This window comes from Engystomops pustulosus, chromosome 2 (assembly GCF_040894005.1).
Source record: "Engystomops pustulosus chromosome 2, aEngPut4.maternal, whole genome shotgun sequence".
Taxonomy (NCBI): Eukaryota; Metazoa; Chordata; class Amphibia; order Anura; family Leptodactylidae; genus Engystomops; species Engystomops pustulosus.
The window spans coordinates 163312742-163335607 of record NC_092412.1 but is presented as its reverse complement, the minus strand read 5'-3'; the positions used below and the strand labels follow the sequence as shown (position 1 = coordinate 163335607).

The 22866-nt window shown below is 41.5% G+C and overlaps 1 protein-coding gene across 1 annotated transcript in view; it reads right to left on the bottom strand.

Moving 5' to 3' along the window:
* Positions 1 to 22866, bottom strand: part of SCUBE3 (signal peptide, CUB domain and EGF like domain containing 3) — a 378535-nt gene that overhangs the window by 158247 nt on the left and 197422 nt on the right. The window contains exons 14-17 of the mRNA XM_072137190.1: positions 11300 to 11413; positions 10961 to 11122; positions 4008 to 4211; positions 1086 to 1247 (exon numbers count right to left, since the gene is read on the bottom strand). Coding sequence (XP_071993291.1) covers positions 1086 to 1247; positions 4008 to 4211; positions 10961 to 11122; positions 11300 to 11413 — 642 coding nt within the window. The remainder of the gene's footprint in view (positions 1 to 1085; positions 1248 to 4007; positions 4212 to 10960; positions 11123 to 11299; positions 11414 to 22866) is intronic.

Here is a 22866-nt window from a genome sequence, read left to right as displayed (position 1 = left end):
ATTTTAAAATTTCTCCAGTTACCACCTTTTTTAGGTGCTGTCACCCTCCTCTATAACAAAGACCCTAAGGTGTTGACCAATGATGGAGGAAGAGATCAAAGCCAACTTATTAAAGAGAACCCATCATGCAAAATAACCCCCTAAACTAAATATATTTTCATAAACTGCCATTAGAGAGCATTGCCTCTATCCCTTCATTGTCCCTCTACATGCCTGTAAACTTAAGCAATGAGGTCCTAAAGCTGTATGCAAATGACCTGTGAAATGTCCAATGAGTCATTAGCATATTCAAGCTGTCCAGCTTATTCTTGAGTGGGAAGTACAGCCACACCCCATGTGCTTGACTGACAGCTGGTCCATGTAATGGCTGCTCCATGTGCTTGCTGGTGGCCACGTCTCCTGCAGCCTGTGTGTGCATGTGTGTGTGGGTATAGGAGAGATACAACAGCTCCAGGCAGCCATGTTACAGCAGAACAGGTCAGGTACATGTATAGCTGATGTCTGTGTCTCTTACATGTGCAGCAGATGCAGCACACACACTAGCAATGCTTTACTATACATTACACACAGACATGAGCAGGGGGAGGAGAGGGGAGGGGTAACAGGGGTGACATCACTGCCTCTGACCATGTGACCAGCCTCATTTACATAATAAAGAAAAGATGATTTTATAATGATTAATGTATGAATTGACTAGATAAAGGCTGGGATAGGATCCTTGTGAGCTGCTCCAACAGGTAGTAGTGACAGGACAAGGGACACAGACCTGATGACAGGTGTCCTTTAAGGGGATAAACGTATCATTTATTTTCCAGATGGGTTAAATGATAATTGTTTTGTTTTTATCAGACAAGAAAAAAAATGTTTATTTTTCTAACCATTCTGGGATTCATATATAACCATTTATTATTTTATTTTCACATCTATTGCTTACAGGGGAATGTTGAAGACGTTTAACAGCTGGGTTCAGATTCATCTGTAATTCTGATGCTTGAGTGGCAGCTCAGTGTTAAATCTATGGCAAGTTGGAATTTAACACTTACTGAGAGTACTATATTTATTTGTCAGGGAAGAGTTACACATACCTCCACAAGCTGATAAATTGGAAGCTCCGGCTGGGCCGTTGGCATCAGCTCCAGGACATAGGTCACATAACAGTTGCCCCTCTTTCTCTTGGTAGGTACCTTGGGGACATGGTTGACATTGATCCATTTGGCCATGGTAGTATGTGCCAGGGGGACAGCTAGCTAAGATGCAGATAGACAGGGCAGTGATGAATAAATGCAGGAAATTCTGAGTGATATGCCACAGTTATAAATAAAACAATTTCTGACTGAAATACACATTTTCTTTAAAAAACAAAAGGCCTTATAAAGTTGAACCTTGGATTACAAGTAACTTGGTCTGTAAGTTGGATTTACAAAAATGTATTTTTGGCTTACAAGCAAAATTTCATAATACAAGCATTATGTGAGCCCTCTGTACCCTCGACTGTACTATACCCTCTTCTCTCACAAAATTGTATAACTCAATATTGAAGAAGTATTAGAAATAAAGGGGCTAGGTTGCACACATGACTAAATATTTTTGGGGTGTGAAACCAATTGTCAGTGTTTCAATGTTTTCCTATGTGAACTATTAAGCTTTGATATACTAGCAATTTGCATTACCAGCACAAATTCTGCTTGCAATCCAAGGTATTCACTCATGTCGAACCAATTATATGGGTTTCAATGATTTCCTATGGGAAAACTAGCTTTGATATATGTATTTGTATTTTAGGTGGTTGCCAAAAGTTTAGTGCAGCAGAGCAGATCAAACATAGCAGTGTACAAATCAGCAGTATAGAAGACAAGGAATGAAATAAGCAAGTTCTGAATAAGTCAATGAAAAGCATCATAACATTGAGATACTATTGCATTCACAATTTGTTAAAGATTTTAACTCCATAAATGAACACTACACTACATAAGAAAAGAGTTAGCATTTTGTTGTAACCCTTGGAAATCAAAAGAGCAAGCATTTAACATTTACATAATATTTCACCGGTTAAGGACTGGGCCCTTTCCAGTTTTTTCATTTCCATTTTTCACTCCCCACCTTCAAAAATCTATAACTTTTTTATTTTTACACGTAAAAAGCTATGTGATGGCTCGTTTTTTGCGTAACAAATTGCACTTCATAGTGATTGCATTGAATATTTCATGCCATGTACTGGGAAGCGGGAAAAAAAATCCAAATGCAGTGAAAATGGTGAAAAAACGCATTTGTGTCGTATTCTTGTGGGCTTGGATATTACGGCTTTCACTTCACGCCACAAATGACACATCTAATTTATTCTTTGGGTCAGTACGATTACAGGGATACCAAATTTGTATAGGTTTTATAATGTTTTTCTTTGTTTTTCTTACAAAAATTAAAACCTCATGAACAAAATTTTTTTTTTAATTTTGCCTTGTTCTTGTGCTTATAACTTTTCCATACTTCGTTGTACGGAGCTGTGGGTGGTGTCATCTTTTGCGACTTTTGATGATGTTTTCAATGATATTATTTTTAGGACTGTACGACCTTTTGATCACTTTTTATAGAATTTTTAATTTTTTTTTAAATGGCAAAAGTGCCAGTTTTGACTTTGGACGCGATTTTCCGTTACGGGGTTAAACGCAGTGAAAAAACGTTATTATATTTTGATAGATCGGGCATTTTCGGACTTGTCGATACCTGATGTGTTTATAATTTTTACTGTTTATTTATATTTATATCAGTTCTAGGGAAAGTGGGGTGATTTGAATTTTTAGGTTTTTTTTACTATAATTTTTTTTTTTAACTTTTTTTTTATTTTTATTTTTACTATTTTTCAGACTCCCTAGGGTACTTTAACCCTAGGTTGTCTGATCGATCCTACCATATACTGCCATACTACAGTATGGCAGTATATGGGGATTTTACTCCTCATACATTACAATGTGCTGATAGCACATTGTAATGAATGGGTTAACCCGAAGTAGCTTCGGGTCTTCGTGAGACCCGAAGCTACCATGGCGATGGATCGCCGCTCCCCGATGACGTCACGGGGAGCGGTGATCCTCGGAAAGATGGCGGCGCCCATTCGCCGCCATCTGTTTGAAGCTGCCGGCAGCTTTGCCAGCGGCGATCAGCAAGAAAACACCCTCGATCGGTGCCGGCACCGATCGCGGGTGTTACCGGTAAGCCTTTGCTGCAATATGCAGCAGAGACTTACCGGCTATGGAGAGGGCTCGGCCCGCCAGCCCTCTCCATGCATCGGAACGTGATCGCCGCCGTGAATACACGGCGGGCAGTCGCGAACCGGTTAAAGTGTGTATATGTTGCAATAAGAAAGGAATCCAATATATTCTGTAGGGTGCCCCCAATGCTACCAAAGTGGGGTTGGAGGAAACTTATACAGTAATGCACCCATCCTTTACTCAACTCTATTGAGTACTACCTACTCTTGGCAGCAAGGCCTCCCGGGCCTTGTAATGTTTGTTAAACCACAAAAACTGGCTTTTTCCTAAAAGAGATAAATTAGATGAAAGTTTAACCTTTCTGTATACATTATTCTCTATGGGAACATAGGGGAGCCAGAAAAAGGGCTCCTGCTGACAGGTTCCCTTTAAGAAGCTATGGTTTGTTAACATTTTTGGGAAGGTTATGAATAACATGACCAAATATGTTTAAGATATATACACAATTGAAAACCAATAAATAAAATTATTCAAAGATTTGCAAAGGTTATGGAAAATTCATATGCGCAAAACATCAATTTATTAGTTACGTTATCCATGTTTAGGGGCAAGACTAATGTAAAAAGCATTGACTCTCTATGTCCCCTTTGTAACAACTGTAAAACAGGCTTGGTTTTGTGTACATGACACCTATGCACATCCATACAGAGTTCACTAGGTTTATGTTAGTTATAGCCATCTAATAATACAGTAAGTATTTTGCAGAATAAGAAATGAGCTTATAATTTAAAATACTCTTACCACATTTTCCCCACATACGTTGTTGACCAGGAAGACAGTTTTCACCTCTCTCTCTTCCCGCCGTTCCCCTCTGGATCACCTCATACTCAATAGATGCTAAGCGGATCACAAATCGCTCCTGATTAATAGACTTCCTCAAAGATTTCAATATGGATTTAATCTTTCTTTCGAGACGCTGATGGAGACATGAAATCCCACAGTTTGCTGAAGAAGAAACAGCAAGCAAACATTAAATTTTTTTTTATCAGGTAACGTTTATTAACATCATATGTACCTCTTACATGTGCCTTTTTTACATACCGTACATGTTTTAAAACACAATTGAGGATTATTGCTTAACCCCTTCCCGCCGCGGCCCTTTTTCGTTTTTGCGTTTTCATTTTTCACTCCTCACATTCAAAAATCTGTAACTTTTTTACTTTTCCATGTACAGAGCTGTGTGATGGCTTATTTTCTGCGTAACAAATTACACTTCAAAATGGTGGTATTTAATATTCCATGCCGTGTACTAGGAAGCGGGAAAAAAAATTCCAAATGCAGTGAAATTGGTAAAAAAACGCATTTGTGCCATATTCTTGTGGGCTTGGATTTTACGGATTTCACTGTACGCCCCAAATGACAGGTTTACGTTATTCTTTGGGTCGGTACAATTACGGGGATAACAAATTTATATAGGTTTTATAATGTTTTCATACATTTAAAAAAATTAAAACCTCCTGTACAAACATTTTTGGGAGGATTTTGCCATCTTCTGGCGCTAATAACTTTTTTATACTTTGGAGTATGGAGCTGTGGGTGGTGCTGTTTTTTGAGGATTTTGATGATGTTTACATTGTTATCATTTTTAGGACTGTACGACCTTTTGATAACTTTTTATAGAATTTTTTATTTCTTTTTAAATGGCAAAAAAGTGCCATTTTTGACTTTGGCCGCGATTTTCCGTTATGGGGTTAAACGCAATGAAAAACCGTTATCATATTTTGATATATCTGGCATTTTCAGACACGGCGATACCTAATGTGTTTATTATTTTTACTGTTTATTTATATTTATATCAGTTCTAGGGAAAGGGGGGTGATTTGAATTTTTAGGTTTTTTTATTATAATTTTTTTTTAACTTTTTTTTTTTACTATTTTTCAGACTCCCTAGGGTACTTTAACTCTAGGGTGTCTGTACGATCCTCTCATATACTGCTATTCTACAGTGGGGATGGGAGATGGGGGTTTTACTTTCTGAAGCCGCCGGCAAAGCAGGAAAACACCCGCGATCGGTGCACCAGTAAACCTTTGCTGCAATATGTAGCAAAGACTTACCGGCTATGGAGAGGATCACAAATCGCTCCTGATTAATAGACTTCCTCAAAGATTTCAATATGGATTTAATCTTTCTTTCGAGACGCTGATGGAGACATGAAATCCCACAGTTTGCTGAAGAAGAAACAGCAAGCAAATATTCAATTTTTTTTTATCAGGTAACGTTTATTAACCCCTAGGCGCACCAGGACGTTATAGTACGTCCCCGGGGCTAGATGCTTAGCGCACGGGGACGTTCTATAACGTCCTGCTTCTGGCACCGGCTCACGAACGGAGCCGGTACCAGAAGCAGCGGCTGTCAGCTGTCTAGTACAGCTGACAGCCTGCGCTAACACCCGCGATCGGAGCCGGCTCCGATCGCGGGTGTTAACCCCTTACACGCCGCGGTCAAACATGACCGCGGCGTGTAAGGGTGTTTGCGCTGTGGATCGGATCCCCCGTGCCGCTTACCGGGGGATCCGATCCACTTCTGGGCAGCTCCGAGGACTGGCATGTGCCCCGGAGCTGCCCGGTCTCCATGGCAGCCAGACCCCTTCCGGGTCTGGCTGTAAACTGTCTGAGCATGCGCAAGCTTGCTCAGACAGTTTACACTGCTCTACAATAAAATAGTATTGTAGAGCAGTGTATTGAACTTAAACCAGTGATCAGAGCATCAATGGTTTAAGTTCAAGTATGTATAAGTAAAAATATGTAAAAACACTTAACACTACACATTATAATAAATAAAAAAATAAATACATAAAATATAAGCCCTTAAAATGTCACTTTCCCATAAAAAAAACTTAATAAAGTATAAAAAACATAAAAACACAAAAAAACCCCGCATATTTGGTATTGCCGCGTCCGTAACAATCTGCATAATAAAACAGAATTGTTACTGGACCCGCACGGTAAACGCCGGAGGAAAAAACGCAAAAAAACATTCCGAAAAAAGATCATTTTTAATTAATACCCTATAAAAAATGCTCTAAAAAGTGATTTAAAAAATGTTATGCACTCCAAAATAAGCCCACTAAAAAGAACAACTGTTCTCGCAAAAAATAAGCCCCTAACAAGATTTATCTGCCAAAAAATAAAAAAGTTATGCATATAAAAAGATGGTGATGCTAAAATGAATAAGATTTTCTCCAAATTAGTTTTTATTCAGTACAATTGAATAAAATACACAAAACCCCCACATATTTGGTATCCCTGCGTCCGTAACAATCTGTATAATAAAACAGAATCGTTATTAGATCCGCAAAGTGAACCCCGTAAAAAAACAACCTAAAAAAACTCTCTCTGATAAAGATGATTTTTTATTAATGCCCTTTAAAAATGCTCTAAAAAAGTGATTTTAAAAAGTTACGCAATCTAAAATAAGACCACTAAAAAGAGCTATCATTCTTGCAAAAAATAAGCCCTTAAACAGATTTGTGAGGTGAAAAATAAAAAAGTTATGCATATGAAAGACGGTGATGCTAAAATTAACAACAATTTTGCCAAATTACTTTTTATTCAGTAAAAATGGGAAAAAATAAAAAAATATATATAAATGAAGTATTTTCATAAACGTGGCGACCCATAGAATAAAAATAATATACTATTTTCATGGTATGGTTAACGGCCAAAAAAAAAAACACATAAAAATTTTCCTAAAAATTGATGATTTTCATTTCCTCCACCAACAAAGAGTTAATTAAATCTCACCAATTAGCTATAGATGCCCCAAAATTATGTATTAGAAAAGTGCATCTCATGTGGCAAAAGAAATAAGCCCCTATAGGTCCTCAATAAAAAAAAGAAAAAAATTATAGCCTGTACAATGTGACATAGCAAATCTGATTTGGATGGCGCCTCCTTCTCTTCTATGCCCGGCCGTGCGCCCATACAGCAGGTTACCACCACATATAGGGTATCGGTGTACTCGGGAGAAATTGCGTATCAAACTTTGTGGAGCCTTTTTTCATTTTATCCATTACAAATGTTTAATTTTCCACCCAAAATGAGTGTATTGTGAAAAAATATTACAATTTGCAGACTCCACCTCCATTTTGTTTTAACCCCTATAAAACACGTAAAGGGTTAACAAACTTCTTAAAAGTGGTTTTTCATACGTTGAGGGGTGTAGTTTCCACAATGGGGTAATTTACGAGTCTCGCTATTATTTAGGCCTCTCAGTGTGAATTAGAAACTGAGTAGGTCCATCTAAATACGGGTTTTGGCGATTTTACAAAAAATGTGAAAAATGGCACCCAAATTCTGAGCCTCATAACATTCTAGTAAAATATGTGGAATCTTAAAAAACCATGCCAACATAAAGCAGACATTTGGGAAATGTAAGTTATGAATTTATTTGGGTGCTATGACTTTCTGAATCAAAAGTAGAGAATTTAGAACATTGAAAATAAAGAATTTTTCAAAATTTTTGCCAAATTTAGTTTTTTTTCATAACTAAACGCAAAAGATTTCATCCAAATTTTTAAACTAATTTGAAGTACAATGTGTCACGAGAAAACAATCTCAAAATCCCCTGGATATCTCACAGCGTTCCCACGCTATAACCACTTATAGTGACACAGGCCAGATTTGAAAAATGGGGCCGCGTCCTTTAGGCCAAAAGATGCTGTGTCCCGTAGGGGTTAACATCATATGTACCTCTTACATGTGCATTTTTTACATACATGTTTTAAAACACAATTGAGGATTATTGCTTAACCCCTTCCCGCTGCGGCCCTTTTTCGTTTTTGCATTTTCCCGATCGCGGGTGTTACCGGTAAACCTTTGCTGCAATGTGTAGCAAAGACTTACCGGCTATGGAGAGGGCTCAGCCCGCGAGCCCTCTCCATGCACCGGGACCCGGCATGTGACGTACTATTACGTCACATGTCGGTAAGGGGTTAATACAGCCATTTGTGGAACAAACCCAACCCGAGGCATGGTTAGGTTCACACACCTCCCATTGTTCTGATTCCCTATTAACACTGCAAACCTAGAAAAACATGTTGTGTGGATTCAGAGCATCAGGGCAGTACTGTTGTAACTGCAGTATGTGGCCGGTAACATCGCTAAGGAAAGAGGTCCACTGCCTCTGACATGTCTGACTGCACTTGTGATAAGCGTCACCCTGTTCATGTGGCCTCAATAAAATCTTTGCGCCACCGCGCGGTTGGCAGTATGGCCAGCAAGACGGCACCAGTAGCACAGATGTGCGTAATAGCTTGACTACTAACTTTACTTCAGTTCTGCCTACTTCTAAACAACCACTTTACATCTCAATTCAAAGCTGGTATTCCAAGTATGATATGTTATAGTTTTAATTCCTTATTCTAGCCCATTTATGCATGGTATGATATCTTAGAAAAGGAACATCATGTGACTGGGGGCTCTCAGAACCTCACTTAATGCCACCTGATTATCTAACCTGATTCTATTATATTGACAGTGTATATGTGTCTTTAGATTGTGTGCATGATCTAATAAATCAACAACTCTCCAGAGAGGAGGGTCATTGTAATTCAGTTGATATGTAACTCCTCTGGTTCCCCAGAACAGGCTCAGTTATATACAAAATAGAGCAGTGGTAAAGGAAATAAAACAATAAGTAAATGACATTCAACATTTAATTTCTCCAGATAACTTCATTGTACTGCCTTGTTTTAAAAGTCTTAAACTGTGGCCGAGGCCAGATAGGGTTTGCCCTTAAAGAGGCCCCCACCAAGGTGTGGCCGATTCGGATGGTCGCATGGCCCACTATATTTGCAGGTCCGTTTTTTCTGAACTAGCTGTTAAAATAGTAGCTGGTTCAGAGAACTGGGCAGTAGCTGATAGATATAAAGCCCCACCCTAGTAACATATATATATATATATATATATATATATATATCACTCACCGGCCACTTTATTAGGTATACCTGTCCAACTGCTCGTTAACACTTAATTTCTAATCAGCCAATCACATGGCGGCAACTCAGTGCATTTAGGCATGTAGACATGGTCAAGACGATCTCCTGCAGTTTAAACCGAGCATCAGTATGGGGAAGAAAGGTGATTTGAGTGCCTTTGGTTTGGCATGGTTGTTGGTGCAAGAAGGGCTGGTCTGAGTATTTCAGAAACTGCTGATCTACTGGGATTTTCACGCACAACCATCTCTAGGGTTTACAGAGAATGGTCCGAAAAAGAAAAAACATTCAGTGAGCGGCAGTTCTGTGGGCGGAAATGCCTTGTTGATGCCAGAGGTCAGAGGAGAATGGGCAGACTGGTTCGAGCTGATAGAAAGGCAACAGTGACTCAAATCGCCACCCGTTACAACCAAGGTAGGCAGAAGAGCATCTCTGAACACACAGTACGTTGAACATTGAGGCAGATGGGCTACAGCAGCAGAAGACCACACTGGGTGCCACTCCTTTCAGCTAAGAACAGGAAACTGAGGCTACAATTTGCACAAGCTCATCGAAATTGGACAGTAGAAGATTGGAAAAACGTTGCCTGGTCTGATGAGTCTCGATTTCTGCTGCGACATTCGGATGGTAGGGTCAGAATTTGGCGTCAACAACATGAAAGCATGGATCCATCCTGCCTTGTATCAACGGTTCAGGCTGCTGGTGGTGGTGTCATGGTGTGGGGAATATTTTCTTGGCACTCTTTGGGCCCCTTGGTACCAATTGAGCATCGTTGCAACGCCACAGCCTACCTGAGTATTGTTGCTGACCATGTCCATCCCTTTATGACCACAATGTACCCAACATCTGATGGCTACTTTCCGCAGGATAATGCGCCATGTCATAAAGCTGGAATCATCTCAGACTGGTTTCTTGAACATGACAATGAGTTCACTGTACTCAAATGGCCTCCACAGTCACCAGATCTCAATCCAATAGAGCATCTTTGGGATGTGGTGGAAGGGGAGATTCGCATCATGGATGTGCAGCCGACAAATCTGCGGCAACTGTGTGATGCCATCATGTCAATATGGACCAAAATCTCTGAGGAATGCTTCCAGCACCTTGTTGAATCTATGCCACAAAGAATTGAGGCAGTTCTGAAGGCAAAAGGGGGTCCAACCCGTTACTAGCATGGTGTACCTAATAAAGTGGCCGGTGAGTGTGTATATATATATATATATATATATATATATATATATATATATATATCATATCATATCATATATGCATATATAAATGTTACTAGGGTGGTGCTTTATATCTATGAGTTACTGGGGGTGGTGCTGTATATATTTATTACTGGGGGGTTCACATATTACTAGCAACATTAACTTTATTGACAAAAATTTTGTGAAGGGCTCCCAAATTTTCACCCAGGGGCATCCACCAGCCCTAAACTGGCATTGACTAAGCCACCCAGGAACAGAGATAAGTACAGAAAATGGAAAAGATGAATGCCTAGGAAATATGTCTTTCTGAGGATCCAGGTGATCACCCTTTTTTCCATAAAAGCATAAACGTTTGACTATATTTGACTAGCAAAAATGGAGAAGTATGTGATGCCCATAGCAAACATTTGAACCTATATACTATACTATAAATCAGGAAAACATTTCCTTTTATCTTTATTTGTGACTCATTGAGAATGGGTTTTCTTTTGCAACAAGACATTATAGTTCACCAATTGAGTGGCATCAGATTATAACTGACATTTACCTGTGGCATCATCCACTTTCACTTCTGCTTCAAGTTCTAGTGAGATTCTTGTGATTTTTTTATTGATTGTAGACCGCAAACTTCGACTTCTAGCCTTCCAAGAAGAGTCACACTTCAAATTTATATAGGTTAGTTGACAGTCTGTGCATGTTGCTGGTGCATCTTAGACAAAAAAAAAAGACAGAATCTATAGTAATGCGCTAAGTAGAAATATAATCCTATATATTCCATCCTTCCCTTATATAATACCCCTCTTCTATTATTGAGTCTTGCTAATATTTCCACCATTCCTTTTTAACTTCTCTTCCTACCACTTTTCTCCTTCTCCATTTCTCATACTTCCATGTCTTGTGTTCTCCTCCACTCTTGATGTTCTGCCACGCACTAGGAGGTCACATCTTGAATCCTTAAGTTTGAAGGATGCCTTCTGTTTAATGGGTAGCACCATAGTCTCTAAAAATATATAAAATAAATTTTAAAAACATTACTACAAAATACATATACATAAGAAACATGTCTTTAAAGGAAATCAACCACTGAAAATAACAAAAAAAGACTACAAATACTCACCTCCGCTCCTCTTCATCTCAAGCAAGGACATGGCCCAATCCTCCCTATTCTCCAATCCCATCTGTTCCATATGTGGGTTTGATGCAGGTTATATGCCTTGCTACGACCTAGTATGAAACCAGATTGGTCCTTGTGTATCAATAACTATATTAAGATGACATGCTAAAATCTTTGTAAGCAGTTTGTAGTTTGCGTTTAGCAGCGAGTTGGGCCTTTATGATCTGCATTCCTGTGGGTCTTTTTTCTGGTTTTCGTAGAACCATAATACTAGCATCATAAAATGATGTACACAGTGAACCCCTTTCAATTCAGTCTAGTAAGGCCGGTTATAGCTCCTTTTGGTATTTAATAATCGCTTCTAGCAGTAGGCCATCGGTCCTAAGGCCCTAGCCCAATTCCCCTAGAGCCTCCTCCAGGTAGATGGGGGAATGAGAAAACCTGCAAATCCTGCGTAAGACTGGGACAGGAAAGGGAAGTCAAGTATCTGTATGTGCCTGTATCTGTATGTGAGTAGCTCACAGAAAGTGTCATAACCCTGAGGAAGGAGCTACAGGCCCCTATAACTGGGTAGATATTAAACAACACAAGAGCCCTGGGCTTGTAAAAAGGAAGGGAACAACACACAATAGATACAAATAGGGGACATCTTCACCTTAAAGGGTATGGAGGAGCTATCTCTACAGCATTGTAAATGCTGCAGCATTGTAAAAAGAGAATCAACAGCAGTTGTCAAAAGCTTGGTATAGCAGAACATAGTTCTAGGAAGCAATAAACAATGCAGTAATAAAATGGCAACAAATTTCTTACAATTGATTCAGTCCAGATCAGCTAGGAGGAGATCTGTCATCTTCAACTATGCGGAGGCATGCAGGATAGGCCATCGAATATTTTAATCTTTCGGTGCCTTAGAAAATTCTGGAAAGAGCAATATTGTAGTCTTTTGGCAGGTGATAGTACCATGCCTCCTTGAGGCTTGCAAAATGACATCTATGTCCCAGCACATAAGATGTACCAGAAATGTATGTGCAAGTCTCCCAGGAGGTGGTGGCCTGGACGGAACACAATGGGGCACATTTACTTATCCGGTCCTGTCGCAATCCAGTGGCGCGTTCTCTGTCGAGGATTCACTAAGGTAGTGCGCCCGATGTCCAACAGGTGTCGCTGCTGCGCTAAAGTCCGCCGGAATTCGACATAATATCCTGGGTGCAGGTAAGCGACACATTTTTTTTTAAAATACCATGGTTTTTCCGAATCCGTCGGGTTTTCCGACGGCCACGCCCCCCCCCATTTCCGTCGCATGCATGCCGGCACCGATGCGCCACAATCCGATCACGTGCGCCAAAAACCTGGGGCAATTCGGAACAAACCGGTAATTTTCTGGAAACCCAAGGAAAAAAAAAAAGATTCGGGCCCTTAGTAAATGACCCCCAATGTGCTCTTTCCTCAACATACGTAGAGATAAAGGCAGTCTCTGGCAGAGTATCTCGGAATAGCTTACAGGCCTTAAAGCTTAACTTCCATTGTGAGGAAAACATTAGAAGGCTTACTAAAAACTACATATATAAATATTTGATGTCACGTACTTCGGTAAGTGACAGCAGGGGTGTCGCTAGGTCAAAAGATCCGGGGCTCGTGCCCCGGATCTCCCTGGGTCACCAGGAAATCTACCCCGCTGCCTCTCTCATCACGATCCATGTCCTCTGGACAGTGTACACTGCTTCTTCTACAGGACCTGTGATGATGTCACGATTACATGACCTGCAGGGGGAAGGAGTGCACAGAGATGCAGGAGTGAGGTGAGAGGGAGAACATAGGGAAATCTGTATGGGCATATTACTGGGGGGCTGTGTGTGGGGACATTACATGGGAATCTGTGTGGGGATATTACAGGATGACACTAGAAGGGGGCTGTGTTTGGGGACATTACTGGGTGACATTACAGGGGGGCTGTGTTTGGGGACATTACTGGGGACTGTGTGTGGGGGACATTACAGGAGGACATTACAGGGGTGCTGTGTTTGGGGACATTACTGATGGAAATTACAGGGGGCTGTGTGTGGCGACATTACCGAAGGACATTACAGGGGGGCTGTGTGTGGCGACATTACCGGAGGACATTACAGGGGGGCTGTGTGTGGGGACATTACAGGGAGGCTGTGTGCGGACATTACTGGGGGACATTACAGGGGGGATGTATGTGGGAACATTACTGGGGAACATTACAGGGGGCTGTCTGTGGGGACATTACTGGGAACATTACAGGTGGACTGTATGTGGGTACATTACAGGGGCTGTCTGTGGGGACATTACTGGGAACATTAAAGGGGGACTGTGTGCGGGAACATTACAGGGGGCTGTCTATGGGGACATTACAGGGGGACTGTGTGTGGGAACATTACTGAGGAACATTACAGGGGGGCTGTGTAGGGGACATTACAGGGGGGCTGTGGGGACATTTCTTGGGGCGTGTTCACATGTGGCAGTAGGATGGTGCCTTGGTTTGCTCACACATGAGTTTCCAGTGATGGTTATGTGAAGGATAACGAGTGTCTTGTATTTGTTTAGATGCAGACGTGTGAGCGCAACCTTACAGTATTTTGGGAGAGTGTTAGGGTAGCAGCAGGATAACACTGCCAGGGTGTGTTCACACATTGCAGTTATAATCAGGTGGTTTTAGGTGCATTTTTGTTAATTTAACAGGTGAAAGACCTGATCTGAACGGGTGAATATGAGTTTGAAGAGAAACCTGTTCGACAAATGTTGTTCACTTCCTGCACCTAAAACCACCTCAAAACTGATTTCGATGCATTTTTAACTGCAACATGTGAACGTGCCTTCATAGAACCAAGATATTGGGACAATTAAGGACATAAGATGTCTGTGTGGTGAACTCCACAGGAAGGAGACGTGGTGATGCCTAATAGTGAAGTGGACACGTCACCAGCAGTCACTGTATGTAACACATAGGGATTTCTTCTGTGTTTCTGTAGCTGTATATACCCTCATTAACGTTGTTATTGGCACAACCAAATGTGAGAGGGTTATGTACAGGAGGGGGTATTACTGAAAGTGCGATACACATGCATTGGGGCCCGTGCCAGGGATCTTTTAGCACCCTGAGTGACCGCCAGCATGGGCTTACGAAGGATAGAAGTTGTTAGACTAACATGATCTGCTTCTATGAAGAGGTAAGCAGATACCTGGATGTAGGATCTGCTGTGGATATTGTGTTCTTGGACTTTGTAAAGGCATTTGACACTGTCCCTCTTAGACGCCTGATGGGTAAAATAAGATCTATTGGTTTGGAAGGAATAATTTGCAAATGGATTGAAAACTGCCTGGAGGATCCAGAGATTTGTAGTCAATGATTCCTACTCAGAATGGTCACCAGTTATAACCGGTTAACCCCAGTGTTCTGTACTTGGCCCACTACTATTTGATTTATTTATTATTGATATAGAAGTAGGTATTAATAGCACCATATCTATTTTTGCAGAGGACACCAATCTGTGTAGTATAATACAGTCTATAGAGGATGTCGATTGGCTACAGGGTGACTTGGAAAAACTGAGTGTTTGGTCGTCCACTTGGCAAACAAGGTTCAATGTGGATAAATGTAAGGTTATGCACCTGGGGGCTAATAATCCACATGCAACATATGTCCTGGGGGGGGGGGGGTAAATCTGGGAGAGTCCCTTGTTGAGTAGGACCTGGGTGTACTAGTAGATCATAAATTAAATAACAGCATGCAATGTCAACCAGCTGCCTCTAAAGTCGGCAAGATCTTGTCATGTGTCAAAAGTTTACGGACTTTCAGGATTGGCATGCAATATTACCACTGTAAAAGACATTTGGCCTCACCTGGAATATGCTTTCCAGTACTGGGGACCTGTTCATAAAAAGGATGCCCTGGAGCTGGGAGGGTACAACGAAGAGCCAAAAAAATGATACGTAGTATGGTCTCAGGAGGAAATATTAAAACAACTACTTTTGTTTAGTCTGGAAAAGAGGCAATTAAAGAGAACCCGTCAGGCAAAATAACCCCCCTAAACTAAACATATTTTCATAAACGCCATTAGAAAGCATTACCTCTATCCCTTCATTGTCCCTCTACATGCCTGTAAACCTAAGCAATGAGGTCCTAAAGCTGTATGCAAATGACCTGTGAAATGTCCAATGGGTCATTAGCATATTTAAGCTGTCCGGCTTATTCATGAGTGGGAGGCACAGCCACACCCCCAGTGCTTGACTGACAGCTTGTGTAATGGTGTGAGCCTGTTTAATCATGTGCTTCCTGGTGCTGGCGGCCACACCCCCTGCAGCCTGTGTGTGTATAGGAGAGATACAACAGCTCCAGGCAGCCATGTTATAGCAGAACATGTCAGGTACTTGTGTAGCTGATGTCTGTGTCTCAGACATGTGTATTGGAGGAGAGAGCATGTCAGCAGATGCAGCACACAAACACCAGCTATGCTTTACTATACATTATACACAGACATGAGCAGGGGGAGGAGAGGGGAGGGGTAACAGGGGTGACATCACTGCCTCTGACCATGTGACCAGCCTCATTTACACAATAAAGAAAAGATGATTTTTGCAATGATTAATGTATGAATTGACTAGATAAAGGCTGTGATGGATCCTTGTGAGCTGCTCCAACAGGTAGAGGTGACAGAAATAGTGACAGAGACAGGTGTCCTTTAAGAGGGGATAATAATAATAATAATTCTTTATTTATATAGTGCACACAGATTACGCAGTGCTGCACAGAGCTTTCCAAATTGGTCCATGATTAATTTATATAAATATATGAATGGTCCATACAAAAAATATGGTGTAAAGTTGTTCCTCAGGCCTCAGGCACTGGCCACAGTAGAGAGCTTCAAGAATGGTCTAGATGCCATTGACGGTTATGTTATTTAGAATTGTTTCCCCTAAATCCCTTCCTAATCCAATGCCTTCCATTCCTTGGTTGAACTTTATGGACATGTGGCTTATTTCAACTACTATCAACTTTTCAATAAACATTACTGGATTATTTCCCTCTGCTCACTCCGGGAAGCCCAAAATTAGCACGCTGTTACTGTGCACCCATTTCTCTATGTCATGATTGAGTACAACTTGCATCATACAGTGTTTGTTACAGTACTAGTCTTTGAGCTATTTGCATTTACAGAATCATACAGTGTTGATTACACTACCAGTCTTAATACTTATTGCATCATATTTGTGCATTTCACTGGGCTTAGTATTATGTGAATTTACAGTGTTACCTTCCAGCACCAGTTTTATCATTTATTTATTTATTATTTATCAATAGTAATATGACTGGTAGTATAACAGGACACTGTGTTATGCACATAGGACTAAGACTCGTAAGTGTAAAGGAACACTGTAAGATGCTGTAAACACATTTTTAGCACCCCACAGAGCAAAGTACATACACTGCCAAAGAGTTTTGTATAAAAAATAGGTTTTACAGAAAAAAAATATGTTATATAGTACATTTCAATACCATGTGCTGTGTGACTAGGCACTAGGCACCTGGGAGTGGCTGTAAAGGAGCAGTTTCCCCCCACCCTTGGGAAACCCCTCCTCCATGTGTCTTATTCAAATAAATGAATAACTCCCATAAGGCATTTTAATATATTTGAAAAGGACACATGGAGGAGCGGGTCCCCAAAGGTGGGGGTGGGGACTAAACTGCTCCTCTATAGTCACTTCCAGGTGACAAGTGCCTGGTCACAGAACACATGGCATTGAAAGGTGCTATATAACATATCTTTTTTTTCCATAAAATCTATTTTTATACAAATACTCTTTGGCAATGTACTATGCTCTGTGGGGTCTGGGAGAGTGCTAAAAATGGGTCTCTTTTACGTGTTACAGTATGATGCTGTAATAAAACTAGTACTGTAAGGAAACACTGTATGAAGTTGTAAAGGCATATAGCCTATTGTGTCCCCAACATATAGATGGAAACAAAGCCAAAGTATAAACCACACTGAAAGATGCAATAAAACAAAACTTTATTAAATATTCATAAAATCCAATATTGACACTAAAAAATGTGCAATCACAGATGAGGGTACACAGAAGATGGGAGTCAACCCATTCAAACGCTACAGAACCATAGTATCATTATCATGTACAACAATCTAAAATATCAGTGGTACAGAGATTGTGGCCCTAAGGCCTATAATAAATGCCATATCGATTGTATCCCAAAACATAAGTGGGCTGTTCTTACCCATGTATTGAGTGGTTATGGTTCCGGTGTCCTGGGTGACTCCCATTTTTGATTGTGGGGAGTGAAAAATAAAAATGAAAAAAAAAAAAAAACGGGCGAGGTCCTTAAAGGGTTAAAAGAGCAGTTTGTGTACTCTTTACAGCATCATATAGTATTCTGTTTCACTATCATTCTTAATACCATTTACATCATATAGTGTTCTGTTACAATACCAGCATAAGTATTGTACCATGCTCTATTATACAACTACTCTTAGTACTATAATCTTCATACAAAGATCAGTAATAGCACCAGCTTCAGTACAGTTTTAATACCATTTACCGTGTTCCATTACAGCAACAGTTTGCACTCTTTGCATTTACAGCATCTTATACTGTTCCTTTAAATTCCACGCGGATCCATGTTCCGTGCTCCACTGTCTGTTGCTCCCCCGGGTCAGTAGTTACCGGTCCCGGCTCCTGAGGGCTCCAGCTCTTGGCTCCGGTCCCGCTCCTGCTCGCGGACTAGGTCGCGCGTGCCCCCACTGTCTAGGGCGCGCGCGCCAGACTCTTCATGAATTTAAAGGGCCAGTGTCCTCCTTATTGGCGCTGGCATTCCCGGTTCGGCTATATAGCCTGGCGACTCCCAGAATCCCCTGCCGGATCTTCAGTTCATTCTACTGAAGAGAAAGCCTCCCTGAGCGTTTCTAGATGCCTTTGTGATTCCTGAGCGTTTCCAGACACCTCCGAGTTTCCTGAGCGTTTCCAGATGCCTCCGTGTTCCTGGGGTGTTCCCGTGTTCCTGTGGTGTTCCCTTGTTCCAATCCTGTGGCGGTCCTGTAATCCTGTGGCGGTCCGGTATCCTAGTGGTCTTCCGAGGTCCTGCCAGCCATCCTTCCGAGGTTCCTGCAAGTCGTCCATCCGAGGTCCTGTCAGCCGTCCTTCCGAGGTTCCTGCCAGCCGTGCATCCGAGGTCCTGCCAGCCGTGCATCCGAGGTCCTGCCAGCCGTCCATCCCGAGGTCCTGCCATCCCGAGGTCCTGCCTGCCCTGTGTCCCTACCTTGGCTGCCACCATGGACCTAGTCGCACCCGTGGAGTGACCTGGTGGCTCCCCGCCGCAGCAAGACCATCCCGCTTCGCGGAGGGCTCTGGGGAAGACCAGGAGTCCACTTAGACTCCGCTCCCGGTTTGCGGCTAGCATCGTTATCCCCCGCGGTGGTCCAGGGAGTCCACTGACTTTAGTCCCAAGGGACTATTCCCATAGACTGTGACAACCAGTCTTAGTAAAATGGGCTAATGTGTGATGCAGCAAATGCAACTTTTGCCAAGACTGGTCCTTTATGATGCTGTAAATAAAAAAAAAAGGATTTACAGTGTGATGCAAATATTACGAAGACTGGTAGTGTAACAGAACACTGTATGATCCAAATAGTACTAATACTGATAATTTAATGGAGCACCGTATGAAGCTGTAACTACAAATCGTTCGTAGACTAGTATATTAAACGAATGTTTTATAATTTATTTAAACGCAAATAGTACAATAACGAGTAATAATTATAATAATAATATAATATAGTGGAATTCCTGCTCCCAGCCGGGGAATTAAGATACGGCCAGTGACGGGGGTGTAGAAAAAGTGGGGCTTGTGCTCCCTCCTAGTTCCCCAGCCGGAAGCAGAATGAAGCCTGCAGTGGGGGGGATGCATAAATTAAAAGCCAGGGAAGCCGAGAGATGCTCGGGCGCTGTCAGCCTGAGAACCTCTGGCTGTTTTACAAAGTCAATATTTTGTTAATATTTTGTTATTAAAGAAGCTGCGGGTGTCAGCTATAAATTATGGCCTCTAACGATCTCCGATCGCAGGTGTTAAACCCTAACACGAGGCGGTCGCGTGCTAGGGGCATTTAACAACAATCGCCCCCCCCCCCCCCCCAACGGGGGTCCCTGGTTTTGATCGCAGCCCGGGGACTGCCCGTGTCCCGGGGTTTCGCACGATCCTTCTCTGGGAGTTGGGTCCATCAGTGTCTTACATTACACAGTGCAATACATCTGTATTGCACTGTGTAAGCTGTAGAAGAGCTTGAACAAGTGATCAGAAGATCACTTGTTCAAGCTAAGATGTCATTAACAGTAAAAAAAAAAAGTTAAAACAATGAATAAAGGTTTTTTAAAATAAAAATAAATAATAAAAGTCCCCCCAAACACCACATTTCCCTGTACACAAGAAATAAAGTACAAAAAACACTAAATCACAAAAAAAAACACTTATTTTGTATCGCTGCGTCCGTAACAATCTTTACAAAAAATCCTAATCATGGACCCGCTCGGTAAACGTGGTAAAAAAAAAAAACTTGCCAAAAATTTACATTTTTCATCAAATTGCTTTACAAAAAATGTTCTAAAAAGTGATCCAAAAAAATTACAAGCACCAAAATGATACCACTGAAAAGAACAACTTGTCACGCAAAAATTAAGCTCACAACCAGCTCTGTCAACCAAAAAATACTAAAGTTCTATTCTAGTTTTCCTTCAATATAATTGGACAAATATAAATAAAACTATATAAATGAGGTATCGCCGTAATCGTAGTGATCCTTAGAATACAGATAATATATTATTGTTATGCTACAGTGAACACCTTCCCCCCCCCAAAAAAAGCTAAAAATCCAAAACAAGAATTGATGATTTTATTCTCCACACGTAAAGGGTTGCTTCAATAAGCTAAAAACCCACTAAAATGAAGTTTTTTCACAATGCATCTCGTCTCACAAAAAATAAGCCCTTATTTGTCTAAATTGCCAAAAAAAATAATTAAAGATTGTATAGCTTATTCCCGACGCGCGTTGTCATAGAACGGTGCGGCAGGTAGTGACTTGCCAACGCGGTTCAGACACAGTGATCGGGGTAAGATGTCGGCTTTTCTTGACAGCCCTCCATCCTGCCCCATGGACCAGAAGGGTTGCGCCCCCCCCCCCCCCATGACCGCTGCTATTGGCTCTTCAATGCAGACCAGCCAATAGCAGCGAATTTACTTATGACGTCAGTAATACTGATCACCATGTCTGTAGACACAGTGATCGGGGCAGGGTGGCGGCTGTTCCTGACAGCCACCAATTTTGCCTTGCGGTCCAGAGGGGTTTTGCTGCCCCCAGTGGCGTAACAACAGCCGTAGCGGTTGCTAAGGGGCCCGGGATGGACGTGATACCAAGATTTATTAGTGCCGTTCTCCCGGGCCCCGTCTGCTGTGCTGAATGCAAGCTGCCCTCCTGTGCTGGCCCGCATTCTCCTACCCGCCCCAAACTCATGACCCGCCCTCCAGTCCGCCGATACGCCCTCTTCCCTCTTCATCCTCCCTCCCTGTGGCCGGCATGTCTTCCCTCCCACGCGCCCGCTGGCACGTACCTCCCACCTGTTGGCTGACAGGTCCTCCCGCCGATCGGCACTTCCACCCTCTCGCCAGCTGGCGCTATCTCCTGCTCCTTCTCTTACCCGCTGGTGGACAGGTCCATATACTACTACATACTACTAAGAGACCTGCGACAACTCCAGAGTACAAAAGTTTAGTTGGTACCTTGGTATATTCCACCTCCTTCCACACATTCATGCCCAACCTGTTGTGAATTCATTTTCGGTGACCTAATAACTGTTAGGTCACATTACTCCCTATACCCCTCGATTATTTCATTGCAGGATGTAGTATGCAAACTAGGGGCACTTGTGGGTTTTAGGTTTTCTATTTCCCCTCTAAGTCTCTGGATTTGTGAACAGATCCTTTATAATTCTCCAAGTTCTTTATTTATTTATTATTATTATTATTTATTTATATTCCAAGTGCTTTATCATTCCGGAGCCCTGCTGGACTTTCTGGCTTGAGTTTAGGATCACATGTTGGGTCTTTCTCGCATCAGGAAATTTGGCTTCCTAATCAGAGAACAGAAATTTTACAGTGGCACAAACTGGGCACCACATAATGGGCGCCCCATAAGGGCGCCACATAATGGACACTGAACTTTCCAGAAATAATTGCAATTTCCATCTTGGACTCCATTGCACATCATATTTGGAAACCACCTCTGTGTTCAAAATGCTCATTTCACCACGTGTATTACACTACACCACATATTACACCCTGCTAAATTCCCCAAGGGGTTACATTCAACAATTAGGGTCACTTTTCAGGTTTTCCTCTGTTTTGGTACCACTAGGGCTCTCCAAATGCATCCTGACACAAGTGAAGGATTTCTGTCAAATTTGGCTTCTAAAAGACAAACATCCCTCTTTTCCTCTACTGTGCGCCCATAAAGCATTTTATATGCACATGTGGGGTACTTCTACACTCGGGAGAAATAGTTTTACACCTTTTTCGGGTTTATTTTATATATTATCCCTTGTGGCTTACAAAAATTAGGGACAACATTTTATTTGCATGTGTGGGGCAATTTTATACTCAGGAGAAATGCTAGTACACATTTTTTTGGAGTTAATGCCTTATGGGATACAAAAATTAACCGTAAAAGTGACTTTTTTGGGAAAATTTTCACCTTTTTCCTTTTTAAGTCCTAACACCTTTATGGACAAATACACATATTACACCTTGCTAAATTCTCTAAGGGGTGTACTTTCCAAAATGGTGACACTTGTTGGGGTTCCCCTCTGTTTTGGTACCACTACAGCTCTCTAAATGCATCCTCACACATGTAAAGGATATCTGTCAAATTTGGCTTCAAAAAGGCCAAAGTACCGCTTTCCCTTCTGAGCCCTACTGTGTACCCATACAACACTTTATACAGTATGCACAAGTGGTGCTATTTTGTGCTTAGGATAAATAGTTTTACACATTTATGGGGGTTGTTTCATCTTTTATCCCTTGTGGCTTACAAAAATTTGGAGTAAAAGTGACTTTTTTGAGAAAATTTTCACCTTTTTCCTTTTTGGGGCCTACTTGAATCAAACACCTGTTGGGGCAAATACACAAATTACACCTTGCTAAACTCTCCAAGGGATGTACTTTCCCAAATTGTGGCTCTTGTTGGGGCTTTCCTCTGTTTTGGTACCATTAGGGCTCTCCAAATGCATCCTTACACATGAAAACTTTTTCAGTCATATTT